Raw genomic sequence first — 25,673 nt, 5'->3', positions numbered from 1 at the left:
GAGTTTGTCAACTAATGTCCCCCCTCTCTTGTGATGTCACTCCCATATGAGTCTTATGACCACCCCCTTCTTTCACACTGCACTGTAATTATCTTCAGTTGTGATATTTCCAGTTATAAAAGATTTTTTTTTTTTTTTTTTTTTTTTTTTTTTCAGGCTTACCATCTTGCCAGTGTCAGGTTGCGGGACTTGTGCGAAAAACTGGGATTGACCGATGATGCTCTTCGCAGGAAAATGTGGACTTGCCTTGAGCACACGCTTGTCCACCAGGTTCACCTCATGATGGACAGGCATCTTGACCAGATTATCATGTGCTCTATGTACGTCATGGCGAAGGTGTGTGTGTGTATATATATATTACTTTATATAAAGCATTGCAATTTCTTAATCTTTCTTTTTTTTTTTCTTATCCCGAGTTTTATTAATACCATAGTACTTTTTTACATACGTGTGTCATAATTTCCAGATTATAAATTATTTGATCGGGAGATCCGATTTATTAAAAAGGAGAATAGAAGGTAATAACATGCTACGAACATTAAATTAGCGAATAAATATTCTATTTAAATGTTTGTAGTATGTTCAATGTAAAAAAAAATAAATAAATAAATAAATAATGTCACTTTTGGGTTGTTCTGTCTAATGATATAGTGGGGTTTCCATTTGCAACAGGCGTCCATACAATGAAAATATGGATATTAGGATATTAGAGATAAACCGTAATAACCAGGTATATTCTGATCCTACATTAACCAGATTACATAGATAAATACTGTTTTAACAAAAGGGCTACAATATCGCGTGGTCTCCATTCACACTGAACGTCCACAGAATGCCCAGTGGCAATATTTTACATATGAAAGATGCTGCTGTGGAATTTTCACAGGTCCCGCTAGTTTGTATAATCATAATATTTCAGATCTGTAGCATTCGTCTCCTGTCGAGGAGAGCAACTGAAGGATTGAAGGCAAACAAGTTTGGAAGCAATTTAGAATTTGAAAGAACACTACCTCGAAAATAACTAGAAATATGAAGGCAAAGAATTCTGATACTTCATTTAAACTTTTTTTTTTTTTTTTTTTTTTTTAAGTTCACATAAGTTTTAAAAAAAAAAAAAAATTTCTGATCTTAAATGACCTTTTTAGAGGTTGATAAGCCATTAAACACAACCGAAAAATCTGATTTCGACCATAGGGATACAGTGGATTGGTTTGACACTTGAGTCGCCATTTGCATGAGCAGTCGAGATAGATTAATTTGTAATGGGTACACGTTGTCGTTACTTGCTAAATTGTACAAAGTGACGGCACACACGTGCACACGTGCTATGATGCTAAAGTCCGCAACCCCTTCAGAACCAAGACACTGGAAAATGTGAAGGAAATGATTCACAAAAATGAAAAGTGCTCGGAGGCAAGATAAGAGGACAAACAATAAGGAGGCTGTCAAAATCTATTGGAACTCACCAGATCGTGGCCGTTGGTGGTCAGTTTCTGAATAGTTGGATAACGATGACCTGAGAAGAGATGGATGTACTTGTTTCTGCTAACCAGAGCAGAGCGAAGGAGATGTATGTGGGCATATATCTGGGAATTCTGGTCCAAGGTAGATATATATTAAGGAGGCAGAACGTATAGAAATCAAATTAGGTGTAGGCCTGAGAGGCAAGTAGTCGGTCAATATTTGATTGGTGGTGGTGGGGTGATTGCTGTGGGTTTGCCTTGAATAAAGGAGATTGTTACTGGGACTGACAAGACCAGACAACTATCAACAATGGTTGGGGGGATTCTTTTCCATGGCGACAGTATAACCAAAACATGAGTTCACCTAAGTGAAGAGCATGCGTGTTTGTATTTTTAATGTGTGCATTTTTTTTTTGTTCTTGTATAAAACGAGTGCGTACATCCTCAGTGCTCAACACTGTGAGTAATAACTACGGCTATGATAACAGCATATTCTTTTCATTGTTTTGACTCTCGAGTATATATCCGACACGGTTAGACACAGTTAATCAATTGAGAACCACATCACTCTATCTAAAAACATGACATTAACTGATATATGCTCGAGAGTCAAAATAATGGAAAGAATAGTCTCTTGTCATAGGCCTAGTAATAACACGGCCAGACAAGAAGACAAAGGAGAAGGAAAACCACAACCAAAATGTTGCAGTTGACAGTCATTGAGGGACTGCTGAGCTGCGACTTGCTTAGTTGCACAGACACATGTACACGTGTATGCTACTTGCTGGCATTTTCTCATCTATTGTGTATACGTACTCTCTCCCCTCCCCTGAACATATAGACAAAGAGTGTATATTGAATCACATAATTTTGTTAATCAGATTTAATTGGTCATGTGCATTGCATGTTGAAGTACGGAGACTGCTCTGCCAAAATCTGGAGCAACATCCGTATAAATAAGGATATGGAGACGGGATTATTATCACATAAAAAAAAAAAAAAAAAAAACTCACCACTAGACCTGGAAGATCTAGTGTTCTGCCTAGTAAGAGGATTGTTGAAAAGGTTTAAACTAGGAAAGTGGGTATTTATTTATGGACTGTTATCCTCATCTTTATGATTATTGTTTCATGCCGTTTCGACCAACTATTCCTCTGGCCTTCGTCAGGTAGTTACTCGTGACAGAATAGGAATGCTGAGTCTCTCTTAACTGTATCCTCAGTAATTACTGCCTTCCATAGTTGTCGTCTCACTACGTTTTGGCTAACTAATCCTCTGGTCGGCTCTGGGTAGGATTGAAACCGCTATCTTCAGACAATGCTCACCTGGAACTGTCGAGATTCAACGTCTCTATCCACTCAAACCTTTTTGACAAATACTCACTCCCCTATATTATTCAATTATTGGAATTCTTTTGTCTAGAATTCCCTCATATGAAAAATACAAAAATAAAAGTAAATCGGTATTGATGTATGTACCTGTGACAGAAAGAAATTTATTTTATTAAAAAAAATCACGTAATTTGATCTACTAGTTTTATTTTTATAAATAAAATAATTTTTAAGTGATTAATGGGAATTCATAGGCATTACAACAAAAATCTCACAAGTTTGAGTTATCTCCCTTGTTTATTGAAACTGTTTACAAGATGGTGGTGCAAAATAGTTGCTGCTTTCTTACTAATAAACTTTGATTTTCTTATTTAAAAATAAAATTACTTGATCAATTTATGTGAGGTTTGGAATGTGATCTTTCCATCAAAGATCATACAGATCTTTCTTTATTTTTTTTTTTTTTTTAATGTAGGAGGAATTCTGTACACAAGCACTGGGAAATGTTCAGATATCAGTCTGTATGTGAATGTCACTCACATTTGCGGCATCTAGATGATACAGATTGTAAATCGGGGGAAACTGATTCCAGATGCTGTCCTTTCCGACTAATTGTGTGGAACAATATATGAACTTTTGATAAACTGCTATTGCTACTACTAAACCTTCCTTGTTGTTGTATTCAGGTTTATAATGCGTCGGAGGGAAAATCCAAGAGTAAATTTGCTTCAGGAAAACTCTGAACTTCCAAGGAACCAGAGATTGAAGCCCAGTCAGAAGCTTCCTATTGAAATAATGATAAAATAGAAATATTAACAACATATTGCAAAGTCGTTTTTGTTAAAGCAAGAAAGTTGTCTGATGATCAGTAATACGCAGCAATGTTATAATTGCACAAACTTATTCCTAAAATGTTTTTTAATAAAATGTGTATTCTAAAATATTAAAATGTAAAAAAAATATTGATTAAAATTTTTTAAACTCCAAAAAATATATTTATAAATTTTTTAATTAAAAAAATTTTTTAAAAATACTTTGCTGAAATTTTGTTAACTTGTATTTTTTGTACTTTTTTTTTAAATCCAGGTATCAGCTGATCCCCCCCAATCATTCCAAAATATTATGAAGTGTTATCGATTACAACCCCAGGCTCAGTCACATGTAAGTAAATCATAATTTATTATACTCTTGTTCATTCCAAACGAGGTAGTTTTCTATTGGTACGTAAGGGGCTACTTTTTGGGATCGTGTCTACTGGGAACTGTGTGACGAGATGAGTGAGATGTCTGTTAGCATTACATTTAAACTTCTGCACAGTCAGGGAAGCAGGAAACAAGGAAGGGAGTCCACAGTCTAGCAGTCTGAAGCAAAAAACTTAGAGTAGAAGGATTCCTGGCATCTAGGGACCGCCACCGAGAAAGAGCGCGATTTTGCTGCTAGATGAATTTGTCAAGGATATATATGATGAGGGGGCACAAGTGCAATGAGTTCATCAGAGCACATTCCATGAAAATACTTGTAAAACAGTCATTGAAATGCAACATTGCAGTGATAGGGCAGGAATTGGAATGTTCATTCACTTTGATATCAAACATCTGAAGGTCAAGATCTATCTCGCTTCTTTACTATACTAACTTTTCCGGGGTACCCGACATTGCCCGGGTGTTTTTCAGGGTATGTTAAAAAACCCCGAAAATGTGAAGAAAAAAACGAAGCCTTGACGACGCGCAGTTGGAAAATAGTAAAGTGTTAAAAAGAACAAGTGCGCGTTTTTGATTGACGTGACGGCGATAGGTATTCAGCAGTTATTTTGTGCGGGACAGTTTTGAATGAGGTGAATAAATCGGTTTGTTTGTTTTTAAAAATCCGCTCCCTGTTTATTAGGAGGAGCGAAATGAAAGCTACCGTCTGATATGACAAAGTCGACATTGAACAAACGTTACTTAGCTCTCTTGAGACAACTGGCTTTGGGCCTGTGATTAGAGTTGAGTTTCGCTTTTTTTTATACCGAAAACCGAATGTAATGCGTGCCGATGCGGGAAATGTGGAATAATTAACGTTTGAAAGTCAATAAAATTAAATAGACAGGCGATCTCCGTGGGTAACTCTGAGATATTACAATTTATAGATGATATAAAAAGTTTTAAGAAGTTGTGAACCAAGCAAGCGCTTCTTTGAAAGAAGCCTTTTGTGGACATCGAGGAAAAGCGTACATACACACATACATTTTCGCTTTTATATATATAGATTACTATACTAACTTTTCCACTTATTACTATACTAACTTTTCCACTTATTACTATACTAACTTTTCCACTTATTACTATACTAACTTTTCCACTTATTACTATACTAACTTTTCCACTTATTACTATACTAACTTTTCCACTTATTACTATACTAACTTTTCCACTTATTACTATACTAACTTTTCCACTTATTACTATACTAACTTTTCCACTTATTACTATACTAACTTTTCCACTTATTACTATACTAACTTTTCCACTTATTACTATACTAACTTTTCCACTTATTACTATACTAACTTTTCCACTTATTACTATACTAACTTTTCCACTTATTACTATACTAACTTTTCCACTTATTACTATACTAACTTTTCCACTTATTACTATACTAACTTTTCCACTTATTACTATACTAACTTTTCCACTTATTACTATACTAACTTTTCCACTTATTACTATACTAACTTTTCCACTTATTACTATACTAACTTTTCCACTTATTACTATACTAACTTTTCCACTTATTACTATACTAACTTTTCCACTTATTACTATACTAACTTTTCCACTTATTACTATACTAACTTTTCCACTTATTACTATACTAACTTTTCCACTTATTACTATACTAACTTTTCCACTTATTACTATACTAACTTTTCCACTTATTACTATACTAACTTTTCCACTTATTACTATACTAACTTTTCCACTTATTACTATACTAACTTTTCCACTTATTACTATACTAACTTTTCCACTTATTACTATACTAACTTTTCCACTTATTACTATACTAACTTTTCCACTTATTACTATACTAACTTTTCCACTTATTACTATACTAACTTTTCCACTTATTACTATACTAACTTTTCCACTTATTACTATACTAACTTTTCCACTTATTACTATACTAACTTTTCCACTTATTACTATACTAACTTTTCCACTTATTACTATACTAACTTTTCCACTTATTACTATACTAACTTTTCCACTTATTACTATACTAACTTTTCCACTTATTACTATACTAACTTTTCCACTTATTACTATACTAACTTTTCCACTTATTACTATACTAACTTTTCCACTTATTACTATACTAACTTTTCCACTTATTACTATACTAACTTTTCCACTTATTACTATACTAACTTTTCCACTTATTACTATACTAACTTTTCCACTTATTACTATACTAACTTTTCCACTTATTACTATACTAACTTTTCCACTTATTACTATACTAACTTTTCCACTTATTACTATACTAACTTTTCCACTTATTACTATACTAACTTTTCCACTTATTACTATACTAACTTTTCCACTTATTACTATACTAACTTTTCCACTTATTACTATACTAACTTTTCCACTTATTACTATACTAACTTTTCCACTTATTCTAATATTACGTGGACAACTCCGTTTTTACCCCAACACACACTTGCATATGATATTGCGATTGAATATGTTATTAACTAATTCTGTTGGAAAAGTTTTTAATACATAATTTTCCCTCAGCTACCATCTTAAATAATGTGTTTAATTAAGTGTATACAAATATTTTTGTAGCAACTGATTGATTGAAAGTTTTTGTGCAAATGATTCTCAAATTTGAATTTGTCTTCCAAATATTTAATTATCTTTTTTTTAATCCCTTGCTTGCAGGTTTACAGAAATGTCCTGCTCTCTTGTCGTAGACGTCGAACATCAGGAAGCAGTGACAGCAGCAAAAACGGAACCAGTGCCTCCTCTTCTCCAGTCACAGTCGAGAAAGAGGACCCCAAAGAAAAAGACAAACGTAAGAGTCCTTTTGTCGTCCATTCCTAGAAATTCATTTTTTTTTTTTTTTTTTTTTAAATAAATTTGTCATAGCTATGACAACAGCATGTTTTTTTTCATTGTTTTGACTCTCGAGTATATATCCGACACAGTTAGACACAATCAACCAAGAACCACATCACTCTATATAAAAGCATATAAGATATCAACAGATACACACTCGAGTCAAAACAATGAAAAGAATATGCTGTTGTCCTAGCCCCAGTCATCACTATTCCGAGCATAGTTGTGGCATAATGGATAAAGTACTAAGTAAAATTCAATTGTAAGTGACAGTCTTCTGGAGGTTGATGGTTCAATCCTCAGTGTGCGCAATATTAGAATACAATTGTGAATTACTTGAGACTTTTACCTGATCATAGTTGACAGAAATGTGAGCATGCAACTCTCATGGATTAAATAAAAGGTTCTATTGGGAATTTTGTAGATTCCCAAGTTCGAAACAAACATTCCTGAGTTAGATAAGATGTACTTGAAGAAGCTCGGGGGTTACATCATCCGAAACGTTGTATGAATGACACTCAAGATGAGAACAGTAGTCTGAGTAATCCGAATTATCTAACACCATCTCAAAACGTTTCTGAATTTTTGATGCAACGGAATTTTTAATTTTTTTTACGTGGGGGTCACCACTTATCAAGGTCCGAAGGCCACTCAGGGATAAGGGTTATTGCGTGTACAGTAATCAATGAGATAGTATTATAGTAATCACTAGTATTGGAGGTTTTGATAGAGTGTCTTACTTAAGGGGGCAGTTTGTCAGGAGTTTGTTTATGTTGGACTTGAAGACGTCCAAGTTGTAGTCAGGTGGGAAACAGGAAAGCGGAAGAGAGTTCCACTGGCGTGCTGTTCTAAGAAAGAAGCTTTGCTCATGTAATCTACGTTTGGATTTAGGCACAGATAAAGAGTGGGGAAAATTATTGACAGTAGTTTCAACCAGACGGGTGTTTCTTGTGAAAGATTGGCGAAGGGGGACGAGGGATTGGAGCTCAGACGAGCACCTGCCATGGAAATAACGATAAAACAAAGACAGGCTCGCAACGTCTCTTCTGTGGGAGAGAGGTTGCAGGGAAGAGAAAAGGGCATCCCCCACTAAACCACGAAGTCTATTTTGTACTCTGTCAAGGCAGGATAGGCTGTTTTTAGCAGTTCCTGCCCAGATGTGGCAGCAGTACTCCATCCTTGGACGTACTTGGCTTTTATACAGATAGAGAATCGTCCATTGCCTACAAGACAGAGCAAAAGCGACATATAGTAACATCAGTGCATATCAAGAGGAGATGGACGGTTTAAGAGACACCCTCTACGAAAACATGACATCCGCTCCAAATCACAAAAGGATGCCACTCAGAAACTCATCACAGTTTGTATATCATATATGAAGGGCTTGTCTGAAAAACTTCAATGAATATGTAATCCATATGACATCAGGACAGTATTCAGGAGTGATTCAACTCTGAAAACAGCTTGTGAGAGTCGAGCCCCCTACAGAAAAAAAGCATGACTAAGAACTGTATATGAAATCCCATGTGAATGTGGAAAACTATACAAAGGTAGACGTGTCGTCCACTAAAAGTACTGTTAGAAGAACATCAAAAAGCCGTAGTACGTGGAAAGATAGAAAAATCAGATATAGCTGACCATGAAAAAGGATCCCATCTACCAATATGGGACGAAGTAAAAATTATAGACAAAGAAGAATGATGGAGAGTTAGACGACTCAAAGAAGCAGCACATATGCTGGGGAATAACCAATTACTAAGTAGACCTAGTATAGAATTTAATACAATATGTGAAAAATTAATTATAAAAAGCAATAGATAATATATACAAGTAATAAGTAAAAACATTAATATAGATAGATATATGTTAATATATAGTAATAATTAGTAATAGCAATATTTACAAATAGAAATAAAATGGGTTTAAGGCTCCTAAAGTTTGTACCAGAATTGGACCCGTGGTGCAGTGGTTAGGGTACTTGGAAAATCAATTGTGAAGTGATGTTGAAGGTTCAATCCTTAGTGTGGGCAATCGAAAATTACAGTTGCGAATTACTTTAGACCTCTATCCAGTCATGCCTGAAGGAACAAGGGTTCCACTCAAAATGACAGAAACATTCCCGTGTTTGACAAGATACACCTAAAGAAGGTCGGAGGTTACATCGACCGAAATGTTATGAAAATCACACTCAAGATGAGAACAGTAGTGCGATGAATCAAAATAATTAATCTCTAAAGTTGAAAAACATTTACACCAGTTAATTGTAATTGGAGAAGCCATGTTGTATAAAATTCCATAGTTTTCTTTTGATCCTGATTTTTCTAGAAAATAATTTTCTCTTTTCTCATTGTTTTTTTTTTTTTTTTTTTTTATTGCAGGAAGGACAGAGATCCTAAATATCCGATCCACCAGCACCCTACCTGTGCCCCACCCGAACAGCCAGCCACCCACTCCAACTAAACTGATTGGTATGGGACCAACATTTGAAATTGGAGAAGAACGAGGGGACTTGATTCAGTTTTATAATCAGGTCAGTGAATCACTTGACTAAACAATTTCAGTTCTTGTCGAGAATGCTTATTTTGCAGAAATGACTAAATTGATGGTTTGGAGGGGAGGGGGACAGATGATATACTGCATGTGGAGGACCTCCTTTCCATGTTTCCATCAATCTAGTCATTCTCGACCAAGAATGCAGAGTGTTTGAAGTATTGAATTATAATATAAATTTATATATTTAGTATTAAATCTATTTTGCTTTGGAAATAAATTTCTATTCAAATCAGTCTGAACTATATAAATTTGCTTTTATATTATTACCTGTCATATTTCTCTCGCGCGTATGTATATATTGTGTATATGTATATATTGTGTATATGTATGTATGTGTGTATATATATATATATATATATATATATATATATTAGCAGACTCCTCGACATTGCCCAGTCGTAAGATACACTTAAATATGATCTTTTAATTCATGCAGATTACACATTTAATATTATAGAGACAATTCTCTATCGATTATTATATTGAACTTAATATATAGTAGAGAGATTAAAACTATATATATATATATATATATATATATATATGAATGGAAATGTTTAAAAAAGAATATGAAAAGTATAAAAGCTCATAACTTTTCTTTATTCGTTTTCAATTGGTGACGTGCAGGAATACAAAATATTATGCAGAAAAATTAAAAATATTTTTTTTAAAGGTATATAATTTTCGACCGATCCTTTAGTCTTCATTGGTGTAGTGAAAATATGAGCATGCACGGGGGAAAAGGGGAATGAAAAAGGAAGGAAGGAGGAGGAGGAGATATAGCCAATGAGAAGGTGCCACGTCAGTTTTAAATATATACACAAGTACGCACATACACACAGTACATATACACATATAAACAAAAATTAAACAGTAAATAAAAATGAGAAACGCGCCTTTAACTGTCCAATCTTTTAAATTCTAACGATATTATTTATTCCACGAGAGAACTAGAATTCAAAGGATATAAGACATTATGAGGAGAAATGCTATGATGCTCATTTGTAAATCAACGGCTATTTCTCGTTTGAAAAAGAACGAAAACGTTGTTTCTAAATTCAACCGTTTTAAGACAGAAACGAAACGTTACTTTTTATTAATTTATATATTAATATGTACATACACATACGTATACAAACAAATACTCACATGTACAAATATATACATATATATGCATACATAAATGTATGCATATATACACATATACTAACAAATAAGCATGCACATACATAAATGCTTGCACATATATTTACATGTAGAGACAGCTATACATCTATACACAAGTTTACATAAGCGAATGTAGGGAGAGGGGAAGAGAGGGACGGGAAAAGAAGTATAGGTGTGCGAGAAATACATACATATATATACATATACAGTAACATGAAGAAAATTAATACTTAAAGAAAATGTGTTTTGAAAACACACACACATATCTACATATATATATATATATATATATATATATATATATATATATATATATATACTGACATGTATATACACTTTCAGGTACATATACACACATACGCTCGCATAAATACATACATATATGCGTACATAATACACATACACATGCAATTATCCAAATTATCCAAAATGTAATTGTCTAGTTTAGATGCTTGAAAATACCACAAGGTTGAAAAATAAATTATTGCATCGACAATTATGTAATTTCCGTATTATATTTTTATTATATATATATATATATATATATATATATATATATAAATATATATTACTGCTAGGTTAAAATTACCCACAATGGTGATGTGTCATTAATTGCAAAAACAAAACAAAAAAAAAAAAGTCTGATTTTACATCTTTAAATTTTTTTATTTCAGGTGTTTGTAAAAAAGATGAAGAAGTTTGCTCTCAAGTTCTCTACAAACCAATCAGCTGTAAGTTCTGTTTCTTTCCATTTTTTTTTTTTTTTCTGTTTTTCTATTTACAAATTAGTTTCCAGCTTAAAAGTTAAAATCTACCAATTTCGCTTTTCTTCAGTTGTTAAATGAAGTCTTTTGCGTCCTTCAATTATTTAATTAATTAATCGTTTACTTTTTACTCTTACTGTTCTGTTCGATTCTTTTTACTGTTTCTTACTTTTACGGGTCTGTGTGTTCTTATCAACGTTCTCACCTATACACACGTGTGTATGCTCTTACGTATGTTACGTGCAGTTCACTGTTATGTGTGTGTGTGTTCTTATCCTTACACCGTTTCTTGCCCTGAAAGTCTTCGAGACGTGTATGTACCATGTATAATGCGTACATACCTGGTTGCCTTGGCCAGTGGATGATGCCTTCTTGGAAGCTGGTGGGGAGTGGTCACTGCAGACAGATGCATCGATAAACACCAAGATGGATTTGAAGCTTCAATTTTTTATTTCAAGGCAAGCCTATAATCTCGAACCCTGATTGTCAGAGACCCGAGATTTCCTGTCTGCATTCTCTGCTGCACAAAACCAACTCTCTGCCCATGTGGTCGTCAACCGGAAGCCTACGGCCACAATTCCCGTGTCACCCCTAATTTCTGATAGGTTGATACATGTCAAACCTAACCTTTCTGACCCTGCTAAATCGCTGATGGGAAATCAAAATATGCTTACATAACTTTCTATTTCTAAAACTACCTATATAGCAATTAAGCTGGGATTCCCAATACTACACAGTGACTTACTACCTTGAATACTTTTGTGTACCCCCTTCCATTTTCTTCTTAACATTAACAATCTTAGTTCTTTGCTATTTAAAAAAATTTTTTGCACACCAGCAGAATAGAAAGTGGATTTTTCAACGGCCTCATCTCTTGCTTCCATTTTGTCCTTTAGTCCTCACATTCCATGAGCAATATTTGCGACAAATGGGGAAGAACTGCTGTCTTCTGTATCTGTATCTATCCATCTCACACTTATCATTAGCTGGTTTTTTGATGTTGAAGTAGTTTTTTTTTCTTAGCTCTTCATATCAAGTGGCTTCATGTCTTGCTTCAAGTGATTTCCATTCAAATAAATTTAAAAAAAAAAAAGAAGATAAATTATGTTTTTATATTTCACATTTGTTTACAATACCAATTTCCAATTCTAATTAAGAGTAATGCTTTACTCTAAGTGGAAACCTTTTGTGTCATAGTATAATATAACATAACCCTCTCTTCTCCGGGGGCCGAGGGCCGCATCCGTCGCTATCCTGGTTCACTGGAGCATACTTGTGATGTACTTCTGGCTGTGTTCGTCGCTCCCCGCCCACAGGACCATAGATGCAACCCAGCAGGGCTACATTCTTACTTGTCTAGTGGTGGACCCCTCAAGGGTGACCAGACTCTCACTGGTCACTGGAAAATATCTTCTGCTGCTCAGGGCACGCGAAATGTGCATGACCCTAAGTCCGTGTGGCAACATTTCGGCCGTCACTCTGGCTTTGTGCTGGATCCAGTCTGTCTCCTTCATCATCTGGCGTCAAGGGATATCTGAAACAAACTGTATCTTCATTCAGGCCGGCAAGCGAGAAACAAGGAAAAACTCTGGGGCATTTTTATATAACGAAACAAAATAATTATTCATAAATCGGTTTACACTTGTTTAGTCGAGTTCTTTGATTCAAGCTTCATGATGCAGGTTGTATACTTAAGTTCCACTAATCAATTTCCCAGCTAAGAACAAGAGCTTTCAACTTAGCTCTTATGAGGGTCCAACCAACCCATCACTGGCTGGTGATCTGGCAGTTAAACATAACAGATGGCCCCAACGACAACACCTCCCAGACACCAAAACAGACCTTTTGAACCCAAGTCATTGTACCTTTCAACAAAACATTGTTTCTTTAATAATTTGAATTGTTGTTCCAACCTAAAGCAAAAAAACGACCCTGTATTGCTTTTTCTGCCAACTCGAGAATCTCATTATCATATTTATTTATTTATTTCTTTCCCATCGAAATATTCCTATTTCTTCTCTCATTGAAATATTTACTCTTTTCTGTGGACAGGAATCTCATAAACATCTGTTTTTCCTCTCCCATCTTCTCTTCCTCTATTTGAAAAGCAAGATCATCTGGTGTCGCCAGGGATCTCGTCATAATAGTTTGCTTGAATTCAAATATAACACTTTTTAAAAAAAATTCTACGCCCAGCCAAGCCATGTTTCCAAAGTTTAAAGAATTGTTGTGATAACCTGAGAAGCAGGCAAACCATTCATCCTAAATGCTGATTTAACATGATGCAGTTAGGATCGGAAATGCAATATTGATCTTTTGAGTAGGATCAAAGTGTAGTATCTGTTCTGATGATGCACTTCACCTTTTCTGTTCTCAGTCAGTGGAGGTGAAATCCTTCATGACTTAGACAATTTTTTATTTTTGTTCCAATTCAGAGTGACCCTTTACGGGGAGCTGGATTTTCCCCACGTTAAAAACCAGCCTTGTGTCTAACTCTGCCCTCGTGGGGAGGCAAGTAAATAGGAACCATGGATCCAGAGAAAGTGTGGTTGAGGTGGTTCCAAATGAAATTCTTAATTCTCCTTTTAAAGAAGTGTTGTTGTTTTTTTTGTTTTTTTTTGGAAATTGAGCAATTTTATTAAGTAAGAAAATTGGTGATTGTTCAGAATTCCCCCATGTTTAAAAAAAAAAAAAAAAAAAATACAGAAAAAAAAAATCTTTGTAATGTACATAATCGTGACTGAACGAAAATATCATATTCTAAAAATCATGTCAATTGAACAAGTACTTTTATTTCTATAAAGAAAAATCATTTTAAAACGATTCTATGTGATCAATAGGAAATCTTAGGCATTACAAGGCTGATATTACGAATTTGAATTATTGAGTTATATCCTTCTGTTTCTGCAAGATGGCGGTGCGAGACAGTCCCTCCTCGCTTACTCATAAAATTTGATTTTCTTAGTTAAAAACTAAAGTACTTGATCAATTTATGATTTTTGGAATATATTTTCTTTTATTCATCATACAGATTGTTTTTTATTTTTTGATATGAACAAGAACTAAAAAAATGTGAAGGCTTCCAATCTTCTAATTATTATCTATATATAACTTGGATAAATACATATTGAATGATGCATTCTTTTTAGTTCTTGTCTATAAGTTTCCCTATATTAAAAACAAAAATTTAAAGAAAGATACCTCTGAGTTACAAATCCGTCATGGAACAAAAATATATTCCAAAAATCACATAATTTGATCAAGTAGTTTTATATTTAAATTCGAAAATAAAAATTTTTTTATTTTTTTATCAGAAGTGCTATCTTGCTTGCAATTTTGAAAACATATCCAAGGCGATAACTCGAGTATTCATCCTTATTAAAATTGTTGTAATTCATGCCTACAAATTTCAAATGATCGCTTAAAAATGATTTTCTTTATAAAAATAAAACTACTTGATGAATTTACGTGATTTTTGGAATATGATATTTTCATTTCAGCATGGGTACGTACATCATAAAGATTTTTAGGTTCTTTTTTATTATAATGGCGAAACTTGAAAATCAATATATTGAATTTCAAGTAAAACCAATGGTATCTACTTAACTGTCATGCCGCAGTTATTATAATATCCAAAAATGATAAGGTAAAAAGTTAATTATTAATAAAAACAGGTTTTGAAGATAATTAACGAAAATTAAGTTTTGCTAAATTAGCCAAAGATTTTGTTTTCAGAAAATATTTACCTCCCTTTTGTTATTATTAGAATTCTTCGGGTTTTTAAAAAAAATTTTTTTTTCAAAACTCTATTTTGTTAATCGTGTTCAAAAACTATATTCGTTAATTAATAAATTTCTACCTTATCGTGTTTTGTAATTTTTGGATATGTTCATTACTGTGTCATGACAATCAAGTAGATACCATTGGGTTTTACTTAAAATTCAATTTTTCGATTTTCAAATTTTGTTATAACGAAGAAGAATCATTTTTTTTTTTTTTTTTTTTTTTTTTTTTGCAATTCTGGAAAAGAACCGTTTTTTCTACTATCAATTGAATATTTATTTAAAGTAAAAATCAAGTAAACTAAAAGCAAATTTAAAAAAATTATATTTAAAAAAAAAAAAAATATAAATATGATTATATTTTGAATTTTTCTCTAAGCCCATAACACTACTTAATCACATTTTAAATCTTATATATGTTCGATTTTTTTAAGTGGGGCCAATATTGATTTGGTAGGAAGTAGTGAAAATAAACTGACATTTATTGAAATAATTTTTGGTAGATTTATCAACTTTAATCCTCTCGAGGCACATCCGGTGTTTCCTAAGAATGAACAAGGATCCTTATCTGTTCTTCTCTACTCTTTGACTCACACATTACTATTTTAATTTTCTTTTTTATTCCGATAATTTTCAAGCCACAAATAAACACCATCTTTCCTTTTCCAATTAGTCCAACAGTGGCTAAGTAAATGGTATAACCATTCAAAGAAAGTGTTATGAACAGAGTAGTGGATGACATCGAAAATGATGTGCTGGGATGAAAAAGCTGAGACTTAGTTTTACTGGTAAATATTTTAGTTATTGCATATTTGTTGAAATCAAAAATAAAATTAGGAAAACTCAAAACGAATTTTGCCCACACCCACCCATCCAAAATGCATATAATTATAAAACTCTATGGACCTTGATTGCTTTTTTGTTTGCTTGCATCTTGTCTTTGATGATCGGGCGATTCTATCATTTAAAAAAAAGGATGAACGGTGAATTAAGGTATATATATATGTGTGTGTATGTGGGTGTGGCTCAGAGGCTAAGGAATTAGGGTGGAGAGTTGTATGTTTGGGTTTCGATTCCAGCTAATAGCACTCAAATCATATATATATATATATATATATATATATATATATATACAATTTGAGTGCCATTAGCTGGAAAACATATATATATATATAATCACCTTTTTCTTTACCATATTCCCTCTGCTTAACTTATTTTGTTTTCAGGTAAGATCTTTGACTTACTTGTTGTTTTATCAAATACTTCTGCATGCAAAATCCGATCCCGCATTTTGCTAATTCCTACCCTCTGATGAGAAGGAGAGTATTTCTTCGAAACTCCGCGGATTAATGACTATCCATTTATCTAATGTTTCCTTTTCAGATTAAATATGTTTTTAACTCATTTAAAAGTGTTTTTTAACATATTTTATTAACTGTTTGCTCTTATTATAAGCTCTATTTCCTATTTGGTTTTATCGAGCTTTTATGTCTGGCTGAGATAATTTTATAAATATTAATTCTTTAATATTTATAATTTACTTTAATTTTTACCATCTTTGATCATTTTGGTAAATTCAATTGTAATTTTCATTTTATATATATATATATATATATATATATATATATATATATATATATATTAGTTTTGATCTCACTACTATATATTAGGTACAATATAATAATCAATAGAGAATTGTCTGTATAATAATAAAACCGTAATCAGCATGCATTAAAATATCATATTTAAGCGTATCTTACGACTGGGCAACTTGTGTGTGTTATCCACAGACTGTTTCGCTGTATCACAGCTCTTCAGTTTGGCAAGATCAGCACTCATCTGAAGCCTGGGATCGAACCAACAACCATCAAATTAATAGTCGGTAGCTCTCTGCATCAGGTCACTAGGACAAACGCCATCAGCAATGATATATAACAATGCTTTATACAAATATTTACCGCCACTCCCACAGTGCTCCATTTGTTTATTTAAAAAGAACTACACTTTGATCATCTTCAAATCCAAATACTGCAAGAGAGATCTAAACAATTGTACTGTAAAATCAAAAAGATCTCTCAGCCCGTGTCTCAAATAGTGGGTAAATGTCTGGCATCCAATAAACTGCTCCATTCCCTGCACAAGTAAAGAAATAGGGTGGGGGGATGAACAGAATCTTATGAATTTCCTTGATATCATCGATTAATTTTTTTTTCTGTTTCAGGATTTTCCTCCATTATCTCCGTTGCCCGTGGTACGATCTCACACCTCCTCACCACGGAGAGTGTCTAACAAGCACAGTGTTTATATATCTCCTCATAAGTCTGGTCCGTCGATGACACCAAGCAAAATGATGAAATATTGTTTCAGTCGGAGCCCGGGAAAGGTAAGAACCGATTCTGTTTTTGTTTTTTGAATAAATGTTATATTTTAATTTGTATGAATCGCGTTAATTTATTTAATGTATGTTGGTTCCTTTATGCCCACACATACGCACGCACACGCAAGGGTGTTTCAAAGAAGATTGGCTCCCTTTATCATGCTAGAAAAATTACTTGCACCTGAGAGTATCCTATATCTTTACAAAGCCACAATTCACCCATGAATGGAATATTGTTTCACATATATTATTTATTTCACCTTTTTTTTCTCCCCATTTTTTGCCATTTTTCTTTTTCAAGTAAAATTTTTTTCTCTTTTTTTTTTTTTTTTTCAAAAAAAGTTTTTTCTTTTTTTTTTTTTTTTTTCAAATAGAAAGTTTCTTTTTTTTTTTTTTGCTAAGAAAGTATTTACTCTTTTTTCTAATAGTTTTCTTTTTTTTTTTTCTTATAGATGGTTTTCTTTTTTCTTATAGACGGTTTTCTTTTATTTTTCTAATAGACAGTTTTCTTTTTTTTTTTTTTCTAATAAAGTTTTTTTCTTTTTTCTGATAGAAAGTTGTTTTTACTTTATGCATAATCGGCATCTTGAGATTCATTTTCAGTTAAAACATCTTTTACTAAATCTATCTTAATTATTGCTTTTCATATTGCATTCATTTTTATACTTAGTCTAAATGAGTCACCGAAGCCTCGCACATGCACTGATTCTTTCATTGATAATACTTTCGCAAACAATACTCTTCCTAAAAGAAACCTGGTGCTACCAGATCAGGCTGCCCTGTGGCTTCCTGAGACGAAATGCACCTACATTGACGTTTTTTTGTTTTCTGATCTTTTTTGTAAAACTTAATTATGTTCTGCAAAACCAAAAACAAAAACAACAGCCTATTCCCCCCCCCTTTTTATTTTATTTTTTCCTACCTTACTCCCGGTCCTGGATATGACCTTAAACTACATCCGATGGTGAGGTCCAGCTTACGGGCTTGGGGAGTGTGGAGCCACCTCTTAATTGCCATTGCTCCCAGGTCCACTCTGACCCGGAGTGGTAGTACCTGTTAGGGTCCCAACTATGGGTTAAATAGAAACAGATTTTAAAAAGGAAAAGAAACAACAAAAAAAGAAAAAAGAAAACAAATATATTCTATTAAATTATCTATTTATTTATTTATTTTTTTGCCCTGTCGGTAGGGCATGAGAACAAACCGACTGCCCCCCTGCAGAGAGTAAAAATCCCTCAATGAGGCAACCAGTTAGCCGTGGGTTGCTACCCGTAAAGTCTTAGGACGTGATCCTGGTGATTGAGCGAACCTAAACCAGGATACATAGAAGTTTAGGCACCGCAACACATTACTTTGGCCCTTACTTCGATTGGACGGGCGGTCGGAGAGGCCCGATCCGACCAATCGGCCAGTCACGCCAAGCCCCACCATATATTGCCCATTCCAAAAACCCACTACTAATACAACACATCCCCCTTCTCCCACAAATAACCCTACTCCCTAATATATGATGGAAAGCGGTGGCTGAGGGTCAATCGATTAGGTGTGAATATCGATGACGAGGCTGTAAACCCCTCAGGATTGCTACAGATCTCATAGCAATATCAAGAGAGAACAGATAATCATTATGATACCACCAAAGTCGGTTATATCATCATTGTATCCCTGTAGAGGCTGGGCGAATGGGTTTCCCCCCAGGCTCTTCCCAAATAGGACTCCGAGGTGGGTGGGGAACAAAGATGACGAAAAAAGAAAACAAAATATATGGCTTATTCCTCCCAAAAACCACCCAACCACCCAAAGAGAACCCACTCTGATGTCTCTGACATCAGTAGCTCTGACGAAGAGACGATAAAACCAAGGAACTCAACATTCGTAGTAATAGAATCAATGGAGGAAACTCCTTTGAGCAAACTATCACCTTTTAAAATTGAAAAAAATCTTAAAACTCTAAAACCAAAGTCTATTAAAAAACAATTTAACGGCAGCCTACTAATAGAAACCCATAACGAAGAACAAACTAAAGAAATATTGAAACTAAAATTATTTGAAAACATCAAAGTCAAATGCTACAGACATCCAACCCTAAATACCTGCAAAGGAGTAGTGAAAAGCCACGAACTTGCACTTTGTCCTTTGGAGGAAATCCGGACAAACTTACAGAAACAGAATGTGTTAGATGTTCGCAGAGTTCAAATTAAAAAAAACGGTGAGAAAATCAATACTAATACATATATACTAACTTTCGATTCCCTCACCATACCCAAAGAAGTGAAAGTCGGATATATGAAAATAAATGTAGAAATTTATATTCCAAACCCCCTCCAATGCTTCAAGTGCCAGAAGTTTGGACACCATCAAGATCGGTGCACACGATTACCAGTGTGTGGAAGATGTGGAGAAAGTGGTCCACACATTGACTGCAGAAAAGATTTCAAGTGTGCCAACTGCCTGGGAAACCATGGCGCTGGCTCTAGATATTGCGAAATATGGAAAAGAGAAAAAGAAGTGACCAAACTAAAACATATAAAGAATATATCCTACCCAGAGGCCAGGAAAATCATCGAAACTAAAACATATGCAGATGCAACAAAAAAAACTAATCCAATCAACAATCAAAATGGGCATATACATGTAACGGATACAACTGACAAGAAAATTGATGTCCTAAGCAAACTAATAAAGGAAATGAAAGAACTATTAGAAGAAATGAGGAAAATGAATAGTGCAATGTCTGCAACCAATCCAAGGATAATATTAAGTAAAGACACTACTGAACCACAAAAAGAAACAAAACCACAAACCATTTCTACAAAAACAACCGAACAACCATCAAACACATCACAAGCCAGAAAAGAATCAAAAATCCCCCCAGACAAAAAAACAAAAACAAACAAAAACAGGAAAAGAAAGATCCCGATCTATATCTCGAACAGGGACTCCGACAGAAAATAGATTTGAGGGATTGGAGACGATGGAAGTTGAACACAATTCCAAATGATGAACAAAATATTACAATGGAATATCAGAGGGATAAAAGCAAACCAAAATGAACTCACATTATTAATAACAAATATGAGCCCAGCGCTTGTCTGTCTACAGGAGACCTTTCTGAAAGAAAATAATACCATCAACATAAAACACTACACATCTTACAACTACATAAATAAAGATACGGACAGAGCTTCTGGAGGCACATCAATACTTGTGAAGAATGAAGTCCCTCAAAGACAAATAAATATAAACACAAACTTGCAAGCAATTGCAGTTTCAGTGACTCTACATAGAACTATAACACTTTGTTCAATATACATCCCTCCAAAAGATACAATCAACGAAACTGAGATAACTCAATTAATAAAACAACTCCCTAAACCCTTTTTTCTACTAGGAGATCTCAACAGTCACAATGTAATATGGGGAAGTAAAGAAACAAATAAAAAAGGAAAAGAAATAGAAAACATAATAAATAAAAATAATCTATGCCTCCTTAATAATCAAAACTACACCTATATGTACCCAGCAACAGGTACTTTCACCGCCATTGACCTTACCTTATGTGATCCTTCCATATATATGGACTATGACTGGAAAGTACACAATGACACCTGTGGGAGTGATCATTTCCCAATCATCCTGGAAAGTCTAAGTACTAGCACTGAACAAAAAACACCCAAATGGAACCTACATAAAGCGGATTGGGAAGACTTCCAGGAACAGTGCAAAAACCAATTAATTATCGAAAAGAATGATGAAGATGACCATTTGAACTACTTCATTAAAACACTCACAAACATAGCAAATAATACCATACCGAAAACAACCAAAACCAACAATCACAACAAACCTTGGTTCACAAAAGAATGCAGAAAAGCCATCAGAGCTCGACGAGCTGCCTTGAGAAAATTCGAAAAGTATCCAACAAGCGAAAATCTGGATTTCTTCAAAAACAACAGAGCAAAAGCCAGACGAATCATAAAGGAATCCAAAAGAACAACCTGGAGAAATTATATATCCAAAATTAATGTGAATACCAAGGCGAAAACAGTTTGGAACATGATGAGGAAAATAGAAGGAAAGTGTAGTAGTACACCAATATCCCACATCTCTAAAGGCAACAAAATATACACCGATCAAAAAGACATTTCCAATAACCTGGCAGATAATTTATCAAAAATTTCATCATGTGACAGACAAACAGAGAAATTCAAAAAGATTAGAGAAAAGGAAGAGAAAAAGAAAATTCTATTTAAATCACAAAATACTGAAAAATACAACCAACCTCTTACCTTGCCTGAATTAAAAGAATCGCTAACCAAATCCCATGACACAGCTACAGGGCCCGATGAAATTCCATATGAAATCCTCAAAAAACTTCCAGAAGCCTCAATGAAATACCTACTTGAAATTTTCAATATTATATGGTCCAGTGGAAACGTACCCGAGACCTGGAAAGAGGCCACAATAATACCAATCCCCAAATCTGAAAACTCAAACATCCAATCCCAATCAAGTAACGTCTCAGATCCATTGAATTTCAGGCCAATAGCTCTAACAAGCTGCATTTGTAAGACCATGGAAAGGATTATAAACAAAAGACTAATCTGGTTCCTGGAAACAGAGAATCTTATTACAGAATTTCAAACAGGATTCAGGAAAAACCGAAGTTCAATAGACCACATAGTCAGACTTGAAACCTTCATCAGAGAAGCCTTTGTAAGGAAAGAACATTTAACAGCAGTGTTTTTTGACATGGAAAAAGCCTACGATACTGTGTGGAAGTACGGTGTTACAAGGGATCTGAAGGCGCTTGGACTAAAAGGCAGAATGCCAATTTTTATTGAAAATTTTTTAAAAAATAGACGGTTCAGAATAAAGGTTGGCACAGCTCTCTCGGACTTGAAAGAACAAGAGAATGGAGTACCTCAAGGGAGTATACTGTCAGTGACCCTGTTCAGTATCCGAATTAACAACATTGTAAAAAACCTTAACCCTGGGGTAGATTGCTCCCTATATGTGGATGACTTCCTAATATGCTGTAGATCTAGATATATATCTATAATAGAAAGGAAGCTTCAATTGTGCTTAAACAAAGTAATGAGATGGACGGAAGAGAATGGATTTCGATTCTCCAAAAGAAAAACGAAATGCATGCATTTCTGCAAACTAAAGAACATGCATAATGATCCTGTCCTAACCATGGAAGGAATGCCCATACCAGTTACTGACCAGTACAAATTCTTAGGGATTTTATTTGACAAAAAGTTAACATTCATCCCACACATAAACTATCTGAAAAAAAAATGTAACAAAGCTGTAAATCTTTTGAGAGTGGTAGCACATACCGATTGGGGTGCAGACAGGGAAACACTCCTTAAACTTTACAGAGCACTAGTCCGCTCAAAGCTAGACTACGGTTGTTTCATATATGGATCAACCCGAACATCATATATAAAAAGCCTAGACCCTATTCACCATACTGGCCTAAGATTGGCCCTAGAAGCATACAGAACTTCCCCCGTGAACAGTCTATACACGGAAGCACACGAACCCCCACTAGATCTAAGGCGAGAAAAGTTAGCCCTTCAATATTTACTGAAACTGAAGTCTTGCCCAAACAACCCTGCATACCAATGTACCTTCTATCCTAAATATGAAGAACTCTTTAACATGAGAAGAAAAACTATCAAAACGTTCGGGCTCCGAATGAAGGAAAGCATTGAAGAATCGAAAATTCCAATCTCCAGCATTTACAACTTCATACTGCCTAAAACACCCCCATGGACCATGAAACAAGTTGAAATAAAACTCAACCTAAACAAAAAGTCCAAATCTACCACAAACCCTATTGAATACCACGACGAACTTCAACATTTAAAATTACAATATTCAGACTACACCTTTATCTACACAGACGGGTCTAAAAGCAACAATCACACTGGATGTGCAGCAACGTACCATAAAACCACAATGAAGAGAAATCTTCAAAATGAAGCATCTATATTCACTGCAGAGACTATAGCTATCGATCTAGCACTCAACATAATTTCAGAGGAAACCACCAAAAACTTCATCATTCTCACAGATTCTCTATCAGTCCTATTATCTATACAAAATCAAAAACAAGAAAATCCACTAACAACAAAATTAATAGAAAAAATCAATATCCTTTCAACTACTAAAAACATTCTTGTCTGGATCCCCAGCCATGTGGGGATCAAAGGCAATGACAGGGCAGATACAGCTGCAAAAAGATCTTCTCACCTTCCAACTGGCAATTTTAAGATTCCACATACTGATCTTAGACCCCAGATAAAAGCATACATACAGGAAAAATGGCAACTGCGGTGGAGTCAGCAAGAGGGCAACAAATTATACTCAATCAAACCTGAACTTAAGGAACGATGTCCGGACATCAAGAGATCACGCCGAGAAGATGTGATACTGACTTGGCTGCGCATAGGACACACCAACTTTACTCATTCTTATATACTAAATGGAGAATCGGCACCAGAGTGCATGCCATGCCAGGAGACACTCACAGTAAAACATATCCTAGTTGGGTGTGATGACCTTGCCCCAACTAGAAAATTATATTATACAGAAAGCAATATGGAAGACCTTTTTGAAAAGGTCAACTCAGCAAATATTCTAGCATACCTAAGGAAAGTAAATTTATATAAGAAAATTTAAGGAAATTTAAAGTCATCCAAATATACACATCCATGTATAAATACAACATTTAATTTCTTAGTTCAATTTTATAAAAAAAGGGAGGAAAGGCTGAAAAAGTCATTCCCCCCCTCCCAATAAAAAAAGTTAAAAAAAAAAAAAAAAAAAGGACTCCGGCATTAAATGACCACATAGGTTGATATGCCGTAAAATCAATCAATCAATCAATCAATCCTAAAAGAAACCTTATCAAATGCAACACTGATTATTTGATCTTTTATCAAGCATGAAATCGTTTTAGACTAGCATATTTAAGCGGTCCCTGTAATCTAGCATATGCGCTGTTTCTTTGTATTCTTATTTTTCTTGTCTTTCTCTCTTTTCCTCTTAGGACCTGTTAGCAATAAACAACATGATCAAAGGTGAAGGAAAGAAGGTAAACTGTAAACGCTCTCTGGATATCGAAGAGGACGATGACATCGGCTACAGTCCAGCCAAGCGGATTGTCCTGATGAAACGTTTGCAAGACGTGAACAACGATCGTCAAAAGGAACAGAATGGTACAGTGTAATCGCTCCCCCAGCCAGGAGATGTGAAAAGCCGGATAGGAGACTGGGTAAAAAAATAAAAAATAAACGGTTCGATAAGGAAGATGAAGGGATTGAGTTTATATAAATTAATTTTAAAGAGAATTTCTTGCGCCTCCTTCACATACTCCTGTTTGTATCCGTCAAGAGTACAGATCTTCGGTGACTGCCAGTTTCTCCCCCTTGCAGTCAGTAAACGTATACCAATCACGATGTGCCCTTGTCTACACTCTTGAAACTTAAATCTACATGGGCTCTATTACCAATATCGAGCACTCTTATAAATATACCAAGTAAAATTATATTAAATGATATAAAGATATAGCAGTATGAAAATATATCTATGGCTAGTAAGTGACACAGAGGTATCACTATTTCATTCATGCAACAATTCATCAGGCTTGCCTCTGTAGCTTACTTGCCATAGATATATTTTCCTACTACTACCAAGCTCTACTCACATATTGAGCACTGTTAAAGTAAATACTAAAAATATAGATATACCATACAGATCACCTTACGTGTACTGCCAGGCCGTAAAATAGGCTTATTTTAATTTATGCAGATTTTATAATTATTATTATTAAGCAAATTCTCTATTGATTATATTTTTACCCAATATGTAATAGTGATTTTAAGTTAAAAAAAAAAAAAAAAATGTATTCGGTGCCATCTGCCATCAGCTGGAATTGAAACGAAAATATTCACTGAATCAGCTTTCATTGTTACCGTTTGAACGATCGGCAGGTGGATAAAAAAGGTTAAAATTAAGCGACTTCAAGGTAAAAATGTATATGTACGCATACTCGGAAGTTAATCAATTTACTTTTGCCAATATCAACTTTTTTTATTTATTTATTTTTTATTT

At 34.2% G+C, this 25,673-nt stretch overlaps 1 protein-coding gene across 1 annotated transcript in view; it reads left to right on the top strand.

The window, feature by feature from the left end:
- LOC145259989 (retinoblastoma-like protein 1) overlaps positions 1-24,869 on the top strand; it is a 127,314-nt gene extending 102,445 nt beyond the window's left edge. Inside the window, exons 18-24 of the mRNA XM_080117994.1 lie at positions 157-336; positions 3,881-3,955; positions 6,727-6,859; positions 9,282-9,433; positions 11,298-11,354; positions 17,391-17,552; positions 24,610-24,869. Of these exons, the coding sequence (XP_079974120.1) occupies positions 157-336; positions 3,881-3,955; positions 6,727-6,859; positions 9,282-9,433; positions 11,298-11,354; positions 17,391-17,552; positions 24,610-24,789 (939 nt within the window). The 3' untranslated portion in view covers positions 24,790-24,869. The remainder of the gene's footprint in view (positions 1-156; positions 337-3,880; positions 3,956-6,726; positions 6,860-9,281; positions 9,434-11,297; positions 11,355-17,390; positions 17,553-24,609) is intronic.
- Positions 24,870-25,673: the final 804 nt, after the last annotated feature.

This window comes from Euprymna scolopes, chromosome 35, assembly GCF_053919585.1.
Source record: "Euprymna scolopes isolate OS-2025 chromosome 35, ASM5391958v1, whole genome shotgun sequence".
NCBI classification, from domain to species: domain Eukaryota; kingdom Metazoa; phylum Mollusca; class Cephalopoda; order Sepiida; family Sepiolidae; genus Euprymna; species Euprymna scolopes.
Note: the sequence above shows the minus strand (reverse complement) of the source record. Positions and strands in the feature narration are given on the sequence as shown.